The sequence below is a fragment of the Chiloscyllium plagiosum genome, unplaced genomic scaffold (assembly GCF_037043375.1).
Source record: "Chiloscyllium plagiosum isolate Xiang-an unplaced genomic scaffold, Cpla_swu_hap1 HiC_scaffold_25, whole genome shotgun sequence".
In the NCBI taxonomy this organism is placed as follows: Eukaryota; Metazoa; Chordata; class Chondrichthyes; order Orectolobiformes; family Hemiscylliidae; genus Chiloscyllium; species Chiloscyllium plagiosum.
This window is the reverse complement of record NW_028270163.1, coordinates 5,433,442-5,450,698: the sequence shown is the minus strand read 5'-3', so window position 1 is coordinate 5,450,698 and position 17,257 is coordinate 5,433,442. Positions and strand designations below refer to the sequence as shown.

The 17,257-nt window shown below is 45.3% G+C and overlaps 1 protein-coding gene across 3 annotated transcripts in view; it reads right to left on the bottom strand.

Annotated features, from left to right (window-relative positions):
- Positions 1-17,257, bottom strand: part of acox1 (acyl-CoA oxidase 1, palmitoyl) — a 63,408-nt gene that overhangs the window by 22,138 nt on the left and 24,013 nt on the right. Inside the window, exons 2-3 of one of the 3 annotated variants that reach the window (XM_043714326.2) lie at positions 12,480-12,640; positions 7,355-7,515 (exon numbers count right to left, since the gene is read on the bottom strand). In XM_043714326.2, coding sequence (XP_043570261.1) covers positions 7,355-7,515; positions 12,480-12,544 — 226 coding nt within the window. In that variant the 5' untranslated portion in view covers positions 12,545-12,640. The remainder of the gene's footprint in view (positions 1-7,354; positions 7,516-12,479; positions 12,641-17,257) is intronic. The other 2 variants (XM_043714325.2, XM_043714324.2) reach the window with 2 other exon arrangements.

Sequence of the window (17,257 nt, the reverse complement as noted above, 5' to 3'; positions counted from 1 at the left end):
ATGGGGTCGCAGGGAATTACTGAACTAGCCCTCATGCCAGTTTGTAAATTGCTAGGTCTGATGATGAATTACCCCGACAGAATCTGATCAAGGGGCTGCTGGTCTCCTGATTACTGAAGTGACTTAGTGATGCAGTACAGTTAGTGCAAGATTCAGGGATGCGACATCAGACTCTAGTTAGCTTCAGGACCAAATCAAGCAGCATTGCAGTGAAGTCAACTTAGACCACTCGCCAACTCAAAGAGAAACAAATGTTGCAGGTGTGTAGACTCGAACTGGTGCCGGTAATGCACGAGAGATCTACTTAATATCATTGACCAAAGAGGGCAGGACAAAGAACATAGAACATAGAAGAATACAGCGCAGTACAGGCCCTTCGGCCCTCGATGTTGCGCCGATCCAAGCCCACCTAACCTACACTAGCCCACTATCCTCCATATGCCTATCCAATGCCCGCTTAAATGCCCATAATGAGGGAGAGTCCACCACTGCTACTGGCAGGGCATTCCATGAACTCACGACTCGCTGAGTAAAGAACCTATCCCTAACATCTGTCCTATACCTACCCCCCCTTAATTTAAAGCTATGCCCCCTTGTAACAGTTGACTCCATACGTGGAAAAAGATTCTCACTGTCGACCCTATCTAAACCCCTAATCATCTTATACACCTCTATCAAGTCACCCCTAAACCTTCTTTTCTCCAATGAAAACAACCCCAAGTGCCTCAGCCTTTCCTCATACGATCTTTCTACCATACCAGGCAACATCCTGGTAAACCTCCTCTGCACCCGTTCCAGTGCCTCCACATCCTTCCTACAGTATGGCGACCAAAACTGCACACAATACTCCAGATGTGGCCGCACCAGAGTCCTATACAACTGCAACATGACCTCAGTACTCCGGAACTCAATTCCTCTACCAATAAAAGCCAGTACGCCATATGCCTTCTTCACCGCACTATTTACCTGGGTGGCAACTTTCAAAGATTTGTGTACATGGACACCAAGATCCCTCTGCTCATCCACACTACCAAGTATCCGACTGTTAGCCCAGTACCCCATCTTTTTATTACACTTACCAAAGTGAATCACCTCACACTTAGCTACATTGAACTCCATTTGCCACCTTTCTGCCCAGTTCTGCAGCTTATCTATATCCCACTGTAACCTGCCACATCCTTCCTCACTGTCTACAACTCCTCCGACTTTCGTATCATCCGCAAACTTACTCACCCAACCTTCTAACCCCTCCTCCAGGTCATTTATAAAAATGACAAACAGCAATGGTCCCAAAACAGATCCTTGCGGAACACCACTAGTGACGGCACCCCAAGATGAACATTTGCCATCAACTACTACCCTCTGTCTTCTTCCAGCCAGCCAACTCCTAATCCAAACCTCCAACTCACCCTCAATGCCATACCTCCGTATTTTTTGCAGTAGTCTACCATGGGGAACCTTATCAAACGCCTTACTAAAATCCATATATACCACATCTACTGCTTTCCCCTCGTCCACCTCCTTAGTCACCTTCTCAAAGAATTCAATAAGGCTTGTGAGGCACGACCTGCCCTTCACAAAACCATGCTGACTATCCTTGATCACATTATTCCTATCCAGATGTTCATAAATCCTATCCCTTACAATTCTCTCTAAGATTTTGCCCACAACAGAAGTGAGACTCACCGGCCTATAGTTACTAGGGTTATCCCTACTCCCCTTCTTGAACAAGGGAACCACATTTGCTAGCCTCCAATCTTCTGGCACTATTCCTGTAGACAACGAGGACATAAAAATCAAGGCCAATGGCTCTGCAATCTCCTCCCTTGCTTCCCAGAGAATCCTAGGATAAATGCCATCAGGCCCAGGGGACGTATCTATTTTCACCCTTTCCAGAATTTCCAACACCTCTTCTCTACATACCTCAAAGCCATCCATTCTACTTAATTGTGACTCAGTACTCACATTGACAACAATGTCCTGTTCCTGATTGAATACTGACGAAAAGTATTCATTCAGTGTCTCCCCAATCTCTTCAGCCTCCACACGCAACTTCCCACTACTATCCTTGACTGGACCTATTCCTACCCTAGTCATTCTTTTATTCCTGACATACCTATAGAAAGCCTTAGGGTTTTCCCTAATCCTACCAACTAAGGACCGTTCATGTCCCCTCCTTGCTGCTCTTAGCTCTCTCTTCAGGTCCTTCCTGGCTACCTTATAACTCTCAATCGCCCCAATTGAACCTTCACGCCTCATCTTTACATCGGCCGCCCTCTTCCATTTAACAAGGGATTCCAATTCCTTATTAAACCACGGCTCCCTCCCACGACCCTTTCCTCCCTGCCTGACGGGCACATACTTATCAAGGACACTCAATAGTTGCTCCTTGAACAAGCTCCACATATCAATTACACCCTTGCCTTGAAGCTTACTTTTCCAGGCCACACATCCTAAGTCATGCCTCACAGCATCATAATTTCCCTGCCCCCATCTATAACTCTTGCCCTGTAGTGCACACTTATCCCTCTCCATCACTAGAGTAAAGGTCACCGAATTGTGGTCACTGTCCCCAAAGTGCTCACCTACCTCTAATTCTAACACCTGGCCTGGTTCATTACCCAGAACCAAATCCAGTATGGCCTCACCTCTTGTTGGCCTATCTACATATTGTGTCAGGAAATCCTCCTGCACACATTGGACAAACACTGACCCATCTAACGAACTTGAGCTATAGCTTTCCCAATTAATATCAGGAAAGTTAAAGTCCCCCATAACAACCACCCTATTACTTTCACTCTTCTCTTGAATCATCCTCGCAATCCTTTCTTCTATGTTTCTAGGACTATTAGGGGGCCTGTAAAAAACTCCTAACAGGGTGAGCTCACCTTCCCTATTCCTAACCTCAGCCCAAACTATCTCAGATGGCGAGTCTTCATCCATCGTCCTTTCCACAGCTGTAATACTATCTTTGACAAGCAATGCCACACCTCCCCCTCTTTTACCCCCACCTCTGACCCTACTAAAACATTTAAACTCTGGAACCTGCAACAGCCAATCCTGTCCCTGTTCTACCCATGTCTCCGTAATAGCCACAACATCGAAGTCCCAGGTACCAACCCACGCTGCAAGTTCACCTACCTTATTTCGTATACTTCTTGCATTGAAGTATACACGCTTCAAACCACTTTCCTGTTTACAGGCACCCTCCTTTGAAATTGATGCCATGTTCCTAACCTCCCTACATTCCAGGTCCTGCACCCTAAAGCTACAGTCTGGGTTCCCATGCCCCTGCAGAGTTAGTTTAAACCCCCCCCAAGAGCACTAGCAAGCCTCCCACCAAGGATACTGGTGCCCCTCCGGTTCAGGTGTAGACCATTCTGTTTATAGAGGTCCCACCTTCCCCAGAAGGAACCCCAGTTATCCAAATACCGGAATCCCTCCCTCCTGCACCATCCCTGTAGCCACGCATTTAACTGTTCTCTCTCCCTATTCCTCGACTCTCTATCACGTGGCACGGGTAACAAACCAGAGACAACAACTCTGTTCGTTCTAACTCTGAGCTTCCAACCTAGCTCCCTGAAAGCCTGCCTAACATCTTCAGCGCTCCTCCTACCTATGTCATTGGTGCCAATGTGGACCACGACTTCGGGCTGCTCCCCCTCCCCCTTAAGGACCCGGAAAACACGATCAGAGACATCACGTACCCTTGAACCTGGGAGGCAACATACCAAACGTGAGTCTCTCTCGTTCCCACAAAACCTCCTATCTGTGCCCCGAACTATCGAGTCCCCAATTACTATTGCTCTGCTCTTCTCCACCCTTCCCTTCTGAGTAACGGGGACAGGCTCCGTGCCAGAGGCCTGAGCCCCGTTACTTGCCCCTGGTAAATCGTCCCCCCCACAAGTATCCAAAACGGTATACTTGTTCTTGAGGGGAACGGCCTGCACTGGCTGCTTCCTCCCAGTCCCCCTCACTGTCACCCATCTATCTGCCATCTTTGGAGTTACTACTTCCCTAAAGCTCCGATCTATGACCCCCTCTGCCTCCCGAATGATCCTAAGTTCATCCAACTCCAGCTCCAGTTCCCTAACACGGTCTTGGAGGAGCTGGAGATGGGAGCACTTCCTACAAGTGTTATCAGCAGGGACGTCCATGGCATCCCTCACCTCAAACATGTTGCAAGAGGAAAAGAGGGACCTTCCTGGACCTCTCCATCTCCATCAGTGACGACCGACTTGACACTGACATTTTCTACAAACCCACCGACTCCCACAGCTACCTGGAATACACCTCTTCCCACCCTACCTCTTGCAAAAATGCCATCCCGTATTCCCAAATCCTCCGCCTCCGCCGTATCTGCTCCCAGGAGGAGCGGTTCCACCATAGAACACACCAGATGGCCTCCTTCTTTAGAGACCGCAATTTCCCTTCCCACGTGGTTAAAGATGCCCTCCAACGCATCTCGTCCACATCCCGCACCTCCGCCCTCAGACCCAACCCCTCCAACCGCAACAAGGACAGAACGCCCCTGGTGCTCACCTTCCACCCTACCAACCTTCGCATAAACCAAATCATCCGCCGACATTTCCGCCACCTCCAAACAGACCCCACCACCAGGGATATATTTCCCTCCCTGCCCCTCTCCGCCTTCCGCAAAGACCGTTCCCTCCGTGACTACCTGGTCAGGTCCACGCCCCCCTACGACCCACCCTCCCATCCTGGCACTTTCCCCTGCCACCGCAGGAACTGTAAAACCTGTGCCCACACCTCCTCCCTCACCTCCATCCAAGGCCCCAAAGGAGCCTTCCACATCCAAAGTTTTACCTGCACATCCACTAATATCATTTATTGTATCCGTTGCTCCCAATGCAGTCTCCTCTACATTGGGGAGACTGGGCGCCTCCTAGCAGAGCGCTTTAGGGAACATCTCCGGGACACCCGCACCAATCAACCAAATCGCCCCGTGGCTCAACATTTCAACTCCCCCTCCCACTCTGCGGAGGACATGGAGGTGCTGGGCCTCCTCCATCGCCGCTCCCTCACCACCAGACGCATGGAGGAAGAACGCCTCATCTTCCGCCTCGGAACACTTCAACCCCAGGGCATCAATGTGGATTTCAACAGTTTCCTCATTTCCCCTTCCCCATCTCATCCTAGTTTCTAACCTCCAGCAACACGATCCCCTGACGTGTCCGGACTTGTCCGACCTGCCTAGCTCCTTTTCCACCTATCCACTCCACCCTCTCCTCCCTGACCTATCACCTTCATCTCCTTCCCCACTGACCTATTGTACTCTATGCTACTCTATCCCCACCCCCACCCTCCTCTAGCTTATCTCTCCACGCTTCAGTCTCTCTGCCTTTATTCCTGATGAAGGGCTTTTGCCCGAAACGTCGATTTTGCCTGTCCTCGGATGCTGCCTGAATTGCTGTGCTCTTCCAGCACCACTGATCCAAAGAGGGAAATGCAGAGAACACACAGAGTAAATATAAATGTGGCTCCCTTCAACCATTTTAATGAACAGCATTAACCCGTACATTTGCACAAACAGATGTGGCACCAAAAAACATTGGAGCATAATAGCGTCTTTAAATCTGATAGCCCAATGGGTGTACCCAACAGCAATGACTGCAGTAAAAACATACAAAAGAAGGTTACACAAACTCCTTAAGAACACCCTTGTGAGCTCTAGTCTCAAACATTGAGATTGAATCAAAGGCAGGGTTGAGACGTGGGCCAAGGTATGTTAATGTAAGCTGGGTGGGGATACATGAGTCTGTCAGTTGTCAAACTACAGAGCTCAAAGGACTGTACAAAAGAAAGGTGACCCCCATACACACCCCCCATACCCAGGGAGAAGGGCTGTGATATAATTAAATAAATTGCCATAGACATAGAAAAAGTTCTGAGTGGTCTGGCAGGTTTAAAAGTAAATAAATCTCCAGAGCTGGATGAAATGTATCCCAGGTTCTTGAGTGAGACAGAGGAAGTAGCAGGGGAACATGTAAAAAATTATCAATTCGTCTCTGACCGCAGAAGTTGCTGGAGGATTTGACGACAACCAATATAGAACTGTTATTCAAAAAGGAAGCATGAAATAAACTAGGAAACTACAGGCCGGGTGAGTCTAACCCACTAGGAAAACTACTGGACGCAACTGAGGAACAGAATTAATTTGCACTTGGAAAGGCAGAGATTAATCAGGAAGAGTCAGCATGGTTTTAAGATGAGGTAATGTCTGACTAACTTGAATTAATTTTTCGAAGAGGTGACCAGGAATGTAGATGAGGACAGTGCTTTTGATGTAGTCTACTTGGATTTCAGCTTTTGAACAGATTCTGTATGGGAGTCCGAGAGCAAATTAAAAATTCCATGGGATCAACAGAAATTTGGCAAATTGGATCGACAAGCTGCCATTCGGCCACAAGTGACAGTTGAGGGTTTGTGTTTTGATTGAAAGCCTGTGTCTGGTGGGGTCACACAGAGGTTAGTGTTGGGGCTCTTGCTATTTGTGGTTGAAATAAATGACTTAGACTTGAATGAGGCAGGGTTGAGCAGTACGTTCACACTCAATTCAAAGACTGAAGTGGTAAACAGTGAACAGAATTACCTTAGATTACAGGAGAATACAGGTGGCTGGTCAGTGGGAAATGGAATTAAATTTAGATGAATGAGAAGTGATATACCTGGGCGGGACAAAACATGGAAAGGGAATACACGATGAGTTTGAGGACCTTGGGAGGTTCTGAGGTACCTTAGTGTGCAGTTCCTTAAGAAATCAGGACAGGTGAATTAAGTAGTTAGTGGAAAATGATTTATTACTCGAGACAGAGTTTAAGATTGGGAGATTATGCTGGAACTGTATGACACATTTGTTAGCACACAGCAGTTCTGGAATCCACATTATCAGAGGTTTATGATAGTCTTGGAGAGGATGAAGAGGAGGTGTAGAAGGATGTAACTTGGGCTGAAGAATCTCAGTAATGAGGAGAGATTGGACAGACTGGAGTTGGTTTCCTAGGACCAGAAGCAATAGAGGGGGGATATGGCTGAAATGTATAAAATTATGAGGAGCATAGACAGGGAAGATAGTAAGAAACTTTTCTACATGATGGAGGGAAATGACCTGGGGGATTTAAGATAAGGGGCAAGAGATTTAGAGGAGATGGGAGGAAAGACCTTTCCACCCAGAGGGTGGTGGAAATCTGGGACTCATTGTGAGGGTCCTGGAGGCAGAAACTGTATTGGAAAATGGGATTAGAATAGTTAGGTCGTTGCTTTTGACGAGCACAAATGTGCTGACAGGATAGAGGTCAGAATTAAACTTCAGCTCTCAATTTCTGTACTGTACCATGGCCCATCTCAGTTTGGGCATAGGTGCCAATGATCTGCAGGTTCCAAGCTGGCATGAAGAAGCGATCTTGTTGTTCAGGAGTAGCCTGGTTGAGAATGGTGGGCAGGAACATGCCCAAGTGGAGATCTAGGGGTTCTGGTCGTCCACGATGTACATAGCTGTGGAAACACAGGCAGGAACAAAAGGGAAAGGGCAGGGCAGAGCCAAAGGAGGACAGGAGGGATGGGAGAGCCAGAAGAGGGGTAAAGAGAGAAAACAAGGACAGGTTTCATGAGAGATTTGATTAATCCTTGCATGCTGCAGCAATCACGGAGAAATTATGAGTGCAAATAAGTGTTGAATCTGGATCAGAAGTTAATCAAGCTCATTAATGACATGGAGACCATCAAGCAGCTATCTGTGCAACAACTATCATGCGCTCTCACAACATACACATTAGGGGTTGCATTCTCAATGTATTTGAGATCTGCAATCACCTCCTGGTATATTCCCTCAGATGGAATTCTAAGGTTTCCTATGAAACCTGGATTTTAGTAACACTAAACTTGATAATATTCACCGATTGTCACTTTTGACTGCACTGTGTACCTGTCATCAACAGCTGGGAGCTGGCCAGTTCTCTGATGACGAGCCACAGAAAACCACCACTGAATTATGTTCTTTAAAAAACTCAGTGATGACTACTTGGTTCACAGATACTGATGTGCACCATAAAGACCAGATTTTGAAAGGCCTTGAAGTTTTGCACAAACATACAAGGCTTTGTAACAGAAAAACAATTGTTGGCAATAGAAGCACGTAAATCAGTAAGTATAGACAGAAAAGACAAATTAACAGTTGCTGGGTCCCTTTGACAGCATTAGTCATTTGCCAATCCGACTTGGGGTATTTTTCTTTTCTGGGGTTTTAGCACTCAAGTTTCCACTAAAAACAAGTGACACAATAGTTTTCATCACCTTTGTGTGTGAGAGAAATGTCCAATCCCAGATTAATGAGGCTGTATTCACATACAAGAAAACGAGTGGCGAAAAATACAACACCTTCAAAAACATTCATTTCTTTGAGCCATTTTTATGGGATTCTTTATTCATTCATTTTGTGAGATGTGGGTATCACTGGCTGGGCCAGCATTTATTGACCATCCTTAGTTGCCCTTGAGGTGGTGGTGGTGAGCAACCCACAATGCCATTCCAGGATTTTGACCCAGTGACAGTGAAGGAACAGCAATGTATTTCTAAATCAGGATGACAAGTGGCTTTGAGGGGAACTTGAAGTTGGTGACGTCCCCATTATGTGGTGCCCTTGTCCTTCTACATGGAAGTGGTTGTGGGTTTAGAAGGTGCTGCCTGAGGATCTTTGGTGAACTTGTGCAGTGCATCTTGCAGACAGTACACCCTGCTATGACTGTGCATGAGTGATGGATGGAATGGATGCAGTGCCAATTAGGTGGGCTACTTTGTCCTGGACAAAGTCAAGTCTCTTGAGTGATGTTAGGGTGGCACTCATCCAGGCAGATGGGGAGTATTCCATCACAGGCCTGACTTGTGCCTTGTAGGTGGTGGACAGGTGGGGAGTTACCCGCCGCAATATTCCAAGCCTCTGACCTGCTCTTGTTGCCACTGCGTTTACATGGTAAGTCCAGTTCAGTTTCTGATCAATGGTAACTCCCAGGGTGTTGACAGTGGGGGAATTCAGTGATGGCAACACCACTGAATGTCAAGGGGTGGTGGTTAGATTGTCTCTTATTGTTCATGGTCATAGCCTGACATTTATATTGCACTAATGGATATTGTCCAGATCTTGTTGAACTTGAAAATGGACTGCTTCAGTGTCTGAGGAGTTGTGAATGGTGCTGACATTGTGTAATCATTAGCAAACATCCCCACTTCTGACCTTATGGAGGGATGGTCGTTGAAGCAGCTGAAGATGGTTGGGCCTAAGACACTACTGTGAGGAACTCCTGCAGAGAGGTGCTGGTGGAACCCAAACTGGGCATCACTGAGCAGATGCTGCTTCATAGCTCTGTTGATGACACGTTCCATCTCTTTACTGATGATCGAAAATAGACGGAGGATAAATGGTCGGGTTAGATTTGTCCTTCTTATGTACAGGACACACTTGGGTAATTTTCCACATTGTCAGGCAGATACCAGCGCTGTAATTGGACTGGAACAGCTTGGCTAGGAGAGTGTCAAGATCTGGAGCACAAACCTTCAGTACTATTGCCAGAATATTGTCAGGGCCTGGAGCCTTTGCAGTATCCAGTGCCTCTAACCATTTCTTGATATCATATGGAGTGAATCAAATTGGCCAAAGATTAGTATCTGTAATGCTGGGGACCACTGGAGGAAGCAGAAATGAATCATTCACTTGGCACTTCTGTTTGAAGATTGGCTGAAGATTCTTTTTAAAATTATCAATAAAAATTGAGATGCAGACTATATGTGGCACCTTTCTTCTGTAATGTTGTCACTGCATTAAAATAGGAGGCAGTAACAGTCTACAATGTGAGATGTGCATTTAAAACCTCTCACACCACCAATTCTTAACGTCCAGGTTCACACCAGGGCTGGATTAAATGCTAAAACAAGAGAGATTCAAAAGAGAAGCACTTATTTTGCACTCCGTCAATTATCAGATCTGATTTAACATGAGCAGAAGTTGGGATTTATGCATTGATTCACATTATCATGCCAATGTTAAGACAACCACTTGTTTTAGGTACTGTTTGCCACCATTACCACGAAGGCAGCACATCACTAGCATGCATACAAAGCAAAGCAAATTCATTTGTTGACCAGCAACTGAAACAAGTGGACAGGCACAATTGAGCATCGACAAAATTAGTCAAAATTAGACTTGGGGGGGGGGGGGGCTAAGAATGGGGAGTGGAGAGGTAGGGAAGCAAGGATATATGGTAATGCTTATGGAATACCAGGTTTACCACTGAACACTTCAACAGACTCTCCTTGGTGCCAGAATGAACACGGGGGCTAGACAGGGTCAAAATAAAAGTTTAGTAATATTTAAGAGTCCACAATACATTGAGAGTACCAAGCAGTGTGGAAATAGTGCACAGCAGTTGCACCAAACCATTTTAAACAGGTTTAAACTAAGCCTGCATTACAGAAATTCTTAAGCGTTAGAGTTGGGTTTCAGTTTCATGAGGCTCTGTCACAATTGTATCGGGTTCTGTTCATCAGTAAACCAGACCAAGATTTTCTGCTTATTTGAGTTAGTCCCAGCCACAATTTCTCCTCAATTTCTTGGCTTTCTCCTGCCCTAATGAACCCATCTCTACATTCCTTGATACTGTCCTATCCCCATGGTCCCGGAGCTCTTCACATACATTCGGGACACCACCAATGCCCTCCACCTCCTCCAAGACTTTCATTTCCCTTGCTGCCAATGCTTCATCTTCACCATGGACATCCAATCCCTCTACACCTCTATCCGCCATGACCAGGGCCACTAATCCTTCCGATCCTTCCTCTCCCAACGTCCCCACCAGTACCCTTCTACTGACACTCATTCGTTTGGCTGAACTGGTCCTCACCCTCAACAATTTCTCCTCTGAATCCTCCCACTTCCTCCAGGTGAAAGGGGTAGCTGCATGGCACCTGCATAGGCACCAGCTATGTCTGTCTCTGTCTCTCTCGAACAGCCCATCTTTCCTCAGTTGCACCAGCACCACTCTGCACCTTTTCCTCCGCTACGTTGACGATTGTATCGGCACCACCTCATGCTCCCACAAGGAGGTTGAACAGTTCATCAACTTCACCAGCACATTCCGCCATTGACAAACAGACCTCGCCACTAGAGATATACTTCCCTCCCTACCCCTATCCATTTTCCGTAAAGACCGTTCCCTCCACAGCTACCTAGTCATGCCCATGCCCCCCAACAACCCACCCTCCCCTCCTGGTACCTTCCTGCCACCACAGGAATTGCAAAACCAGCACCCACACTCTCTTCCCCCCCCCCCGCCTCCCCCTCACCTCCATCCAAGGCCTCAAAAGAGTCTTCCACATCCAAAGTTTCATCTGCACTTCCACACATGTCATTTACTCTATCCATTGCTCCCGATGCGGTCTCCTCTACATTGGGAAGACTGGACACCGTCTCGCAGATCACTTCAGAGAAAATTTCCAGCACACCCATACCAATCAACTCCACCACCCCGTAGCCAAACATCTCAACTTGCCCCTCGCACTCTGCCGAAGACATGCAGGTCCTGGGCAGCCTCCACCGCCACACATCTGGAGGAAGAACGCATCGTCTTCCATCTCGGTACCCTCCAACTCCAGGCCATCAATGTGGACTTCATCAGTTTCCTCATTTTCCCCTCCCCCCACCTTACCCCAGTTCCAACCTTCCAACTTGCAAAGCCCTCATGACCTGTCCTACTTGCCCATCTTCCTTCCCATCTATCCGCTCCATCCTCCTCTCTAACCAATCACCATTACCCCCAACTCCAGCCACTTATTGCACTCACAACTACCTTCCCCCAGCCCCAGTCTCACCCCCGTCCCCAGTCTCACCCCCGTCCCATTTATCTCTCCACCCCCGAGGCACTCAGCCTCATTCCTAATTCAGGGCGTTTGCCCGAAATGTCGACTCCCCTGCTCCTTGGATGCTGCCTGACCTGTTGTGCTTTTCCAGCACCACACTCTCAACTCTAATCTCCAACATCTGCAGTCCTCACTTCTGCCTACAATTTCTCCTCAACCCACTGAGCTGGATTTACCATCCCACATTTTGTAAAACACCTTTACTGCTCTTTGTGCCATTTGCTCGTCCTCCGCTAACCTTGGGTAGGTGACTAATAGCCCCACCAAAATAGGGGCCATCATGTCGTACCTAGAAGTGTGCAAGAACGACCTGCCAGATTTCTCCACTATCTTCCTTGCTGTATGGCCTTTGCCTCAACAGCAGTATCAGGATGAGGAACTCACCATGCACCCTCCCACCATATGTACTTTTGCCTTTGAGTTGACCGAGACAAGGGCACCCCACCAGTTCGAAGGGGCAACTTGTCAGCTATGGGTCACGTTCACAGTTTGTAGCACCACAGATGGACGCCATGTGATCAAACACCCAATCGTCTCTTGAGAACACTAACCGTGGCCCAGTTCTGTCTGGGCGTAAGTGCCGATGATCTGCTGGGTGTAACACGGGTGCAGCCATTTCTCTTTCTGCTCTGAAGTGCACTGATTCTCCAAGGTGGGTATGAACATACCAAAGTGGAGGTTCAAGGGTTCTACTCTGGATTCCAGACAAATTCTGTAGGGTATAATAAATACATGACACGGGATAACGAGTCACTACGTTAAACAATATTTATTGGCAATGGTGTTTTGCACACACTGTTTTGATGAACATAGCATTACATAAATGTTTACAACCAAAGTTTCAGAGGTTTCAGAAATCCATACTACAGTATTCTACATGATGATGAGAGGAAAATCATTGATCGGTTAAGGGCGCTGGGTGACAAAGAACTTTGGCAAGGTGAAGATTCATAGGATCAGCAGTAAGGTCCTTGTTGTTTCATCCAAAAGACACCTCTTCAACAATGCAGACCTTCTTCTGAGAAAACTTATACACGTAAACACCACTCATACAAAAAGAAACAAGAAACTTCAATTGTACATTTAGACTGCACCTGGAATAGTCTGAGTGTTTTGGTCTCCTTATTTCAGGTAAGATATTATTGCCAAAAGACAGATTGTAACAAATGTTCAGAGTCTTGTTCCCAGAACAGCAGAACTGCCCTTTGAAGAGAGATTGGACAAACTGGACTATGAATTCTCTGGAGTTTGGAAGAGTGAGAGGTGATCTCATTGAAATTTACAAAAAACTTTCAAGGGACAGCATAGATGCAGCAAGATGTTTCTCTGGTTGGGGAGTCTAATACCATCCTACAAAACAAAGGGAATGTCATTTTAGTCCGAGATGAGGAAAATATTTTTCACTCAAAGTGTGGTGAACATTTAGAAGTTTTCAACTCAGAAGGCCGTGAAATCTCAGTCTTTTAACAAACTCCACTTTAAATATGTTAATGCTTTATTACCAATGATGTAAAAGAGATGGTGTGTGTAAAAGTGTTTGATCAGACTAATAGTATTAAATCACAGGACAGATTCGATGGGTTGAATGGCCTACTCCTACTCATAACAGGCAGAGAATAAGACCAGGAAACTATGCCCAGTTTTCCCTTTTTTCCCCTTTAAAATACAAGTTGTGAAATAAGTGTTGATGTTCAAAGAGATCAGATTTGCTCATCTAAGGAACACAGGATGCTGGTAAGCAGGAGCAACAAGCAATCTGAAGAGCATAGGATCTGTTGGCCTTTATTACAAAGGGTTTGGAGTACAAAAATGAAGGTGGCCAGGTATAACTGAATAGGTAGTCTCTCATGAGATCATATCTAAAATACTTCGTGCAATTTAGTCTCAATATTTAAGAATGAATACACTTGCAGTGGGGGCACTAAGCACAAGTTAGCTCGATTAGTTCCGTAATGAGAGGGTTATCCTATAATGAGAGGTTGAGTATTTTGGAGATCAGAAGAATGAGAGCTGATCTCATTAAAACACACAAGATTAAAACACAAAAGGGTTTGGCACAGAAGTTGTTGCTAATAATCAAGGAGTCTCAGGAGAAGAGAAAAATCATTTAGGGTAGAGATGAGGAAGTACTTCACTCCATGAGTCCTGAATCTTAGGAATTCTCCAACCCAGAAGGCTGAGAAAGCTGCATCACTGAACATATCTGAGACTCAACCATACAGGTGTTTAATCCCACAGAATTCGATATGAAGAATGGTTGAAAAAGGGAGGTTGAATCCCATGGTCAGCCTTGGTTGCATTGAATGACAGGACAGATTCAATGGGCTAAATGGTTTTCTCTTGCTGCTTTCTCCCTTGTGTTCATGTATGAAGGTTGGCTGGTCTGCACTGCTCTCAACTACAATGGAAAGTGCTTGCTTTGCAACAGATATTCTAATGATGTCCTCACTGAACTGCATCAGATATTCCTCCAAACTGAGCTACAGAATTAATATTAGTGAGTGAAACATACCAAGACTGACAAATCAGTGCCCGGAAGAATTGTATGTCACATGTATGTCACTGCCACTAAATTCAGTGGCTGCACTAAAGACAATGTTTTGGAACAGACCCAAGACCCCTTGGATTGTTCGTCTGTGTTGTCATCTCCAGAGGTGGAATTAACAATGCCAGTTTCCCTAATGTATTCTCCATCTTCTCAAACACTGCCTGCAATCCCACTGTGCTAGATACACCAAGAGGGTCCAAACATTTTGGTCTGATCAACCACTAGTTTAAACGGGCACATACACCAACAAGTCATTGCCTTCACAAATGCACATTTCTTGGTTCACTACTATGGAGCTGGCTGTTCATTTTCTGGATTTACTCCCTGATCAGCAACAGCACCACTCTTCACAAGACAGCACAACACATGAAACTAGGCCATCCAAGCAAGTGAGAAACAGATACCAGTTGGACAAGTTTTGTAAACTGACATGGTGGATATATTGTTTTTTACCTATGCTGGGTATAAAGAACAGAGGGGACCTGGATTATCAGCTGAAATACAGCCAGTAACAGAGAATGGTGGTAAGAAGAGGATCCCAAGTGCAGCAACATAACATACCTGGATTAAGCACAGCAGAGAGGCAGAGAAAACAGTTAAATTCCAAGGGCTGTTTCAACACTCTTACTTTTCTAATTAACTTATTCGATGTGAACTAGATGCAGAAAGGATGTTTTCCCTGGTTGGGGAGCCTAGACGCAGGGTCACAGTCTCAAGGCATAGGGTAGGTTGTTTAAGACTCAGAGCAGGAGAAATGTCTTCACTCAAAATGTCAATAGAATTCTCTACCACAAGAAGCTGCAGACGCCAGGCCATTGAGTATATTCAAGAGATTTATTATTAAGAATTTAAAAGCATCAAGAAACATGGAGAGAAATCAGGAAAGTGGCATTGAGATAGAGGATCGGTCATTATCATACTGAACAGTTGGGCAGGTTCAATGGGCCAAATGGCCTCTCCTGTTCCTAGCTCCTATGAGGAGGGTGCTCAAAAAGTCAGGTTTTATTGCTTTCTCTAGAGCAATCTTCTCTACAAGAAAGTAGCTTGCTATGTCATTTTAGAGGATATTTGAAAGACAACATCCACATTTCTGTGGATCTGGAATCCTACGCCAGACCAGGTAAGGACAGCAGGTAAGGGGAGACAATGGCATGATGTAAAATGTATACTGACTAGGCTTGTGATCAAGACGACCAGCCAGGGGACATGGATTCAAATCCTACATTGGCAACTGGTGGAATTTTAATTCAGTTAAAAAAAACCTGAAATTATAAACCTAGTTTAGTGATTGTTATCATGGAAACCATTACCAGATTGTTATAAAAATCCATCTGGCCTGACCTCCATGTGACTCTAGACCCATAGATTGTGGTTGATTGTAATCTGCCCTCTGAAATGGCCTTGCACACCATTCAGTTCAAGAACAATTAGGCAAGGTCAATAAATACTGCACATGCTAAGAATTACGGTCACTGGCTCCAAAGTGCTCCCCCAATGTCACCTCAGTCACCTGTCCTGTCTTATTCCCTAAGAGTATGTCAAGTTTTGCACCTTTTCTAGTAGGTACATCCATATATTTGAATCAGAAAATTTTCCTGAGCACACTTAAATTCCTCTCCATCTAAACCCTTAACACTTATGGCAGCCCCAGTCTATGTTTGGAAATTCCCTACCATAACCACCTTATTATTCTGACAGATAGCTGAGATCTTCCAAATTTGTTTCTCAATTTCCCTCTGACTATTATTGGGATTATTTTATAGCCCCCTTAAGGTGCTCATATCCCTTTCTTAATTCTCAGTTCAACCCAAATAACTTCCCAGGATGTATTTTGGGAAATAAAGACACAGAGAATATAGTTGGAGTCTTAACACAGCCATATCCTTGGGCATTTTTCACATCAGAATACCCCTACACTTAAATGCAACGTGGAGGTGATAAGGTGAAAGACTATTTTAAAAATGGCTCTAAAACACACAATGAGTTTGTTGACCAAGTGTACCCATTTTGTTTGCAGGTTAACAAATGATGAATGAGAAACCCTGAAGACCCAACTTCTCTAGCAGTGTCAGTGTTAAAAAGTTATGTGCTCCATCACAAGGTTATACATGACGCAGGTGACCCAACAGCCCAGGGCATTGCCCTTTGATCCAAGTCCAATATCAGCAAGTAGACAAACAGTATGACACTGATATCAACTATATCAGAGCCAGAAAGTCACATGCAGGAAAATTTTTATCCCCATTACATAAACACAGTGGCAATGAAATTATCCCCACTGTTATTGTTCAGTTAGTTCAGGAGTTGTCTCATCTGCAAGAGTGTACTTGTAATATAAAGGTGCCAAAGAAAGGTAACATTCCACTAAAACAAACCATAAAAATAAAATTGACACCTTACCCCCTCATCTCCAATCTTAGCCCACATAAGGACCACATTAATTAACAACACTGAAATAATGTGCCAAGTCAAGGGAGCCACCTAGCATGCTGTGCAGTTCTCACACAACCTTCCTGCCATATTAAATACAAAATGTGCTGCAGACCACAGCAGGTCAGGCAGCATTCACATTGAGAAAGCAAGCGAACATTTCAAATCTGGATGACTTTTCATCCTAACGTATTGTGGTAACATTTCAAAACTTCATTGGTTGCAATAGATTTCAGATATCCTGAACTCAAAGACATTTCAGAAACACACTTGTCTTTTCTTTAAGTATCTAAATGCATTTCACACACAATTTATTATCTCCCTTTCTCTCCTTCTATCCAGTCATTTCAA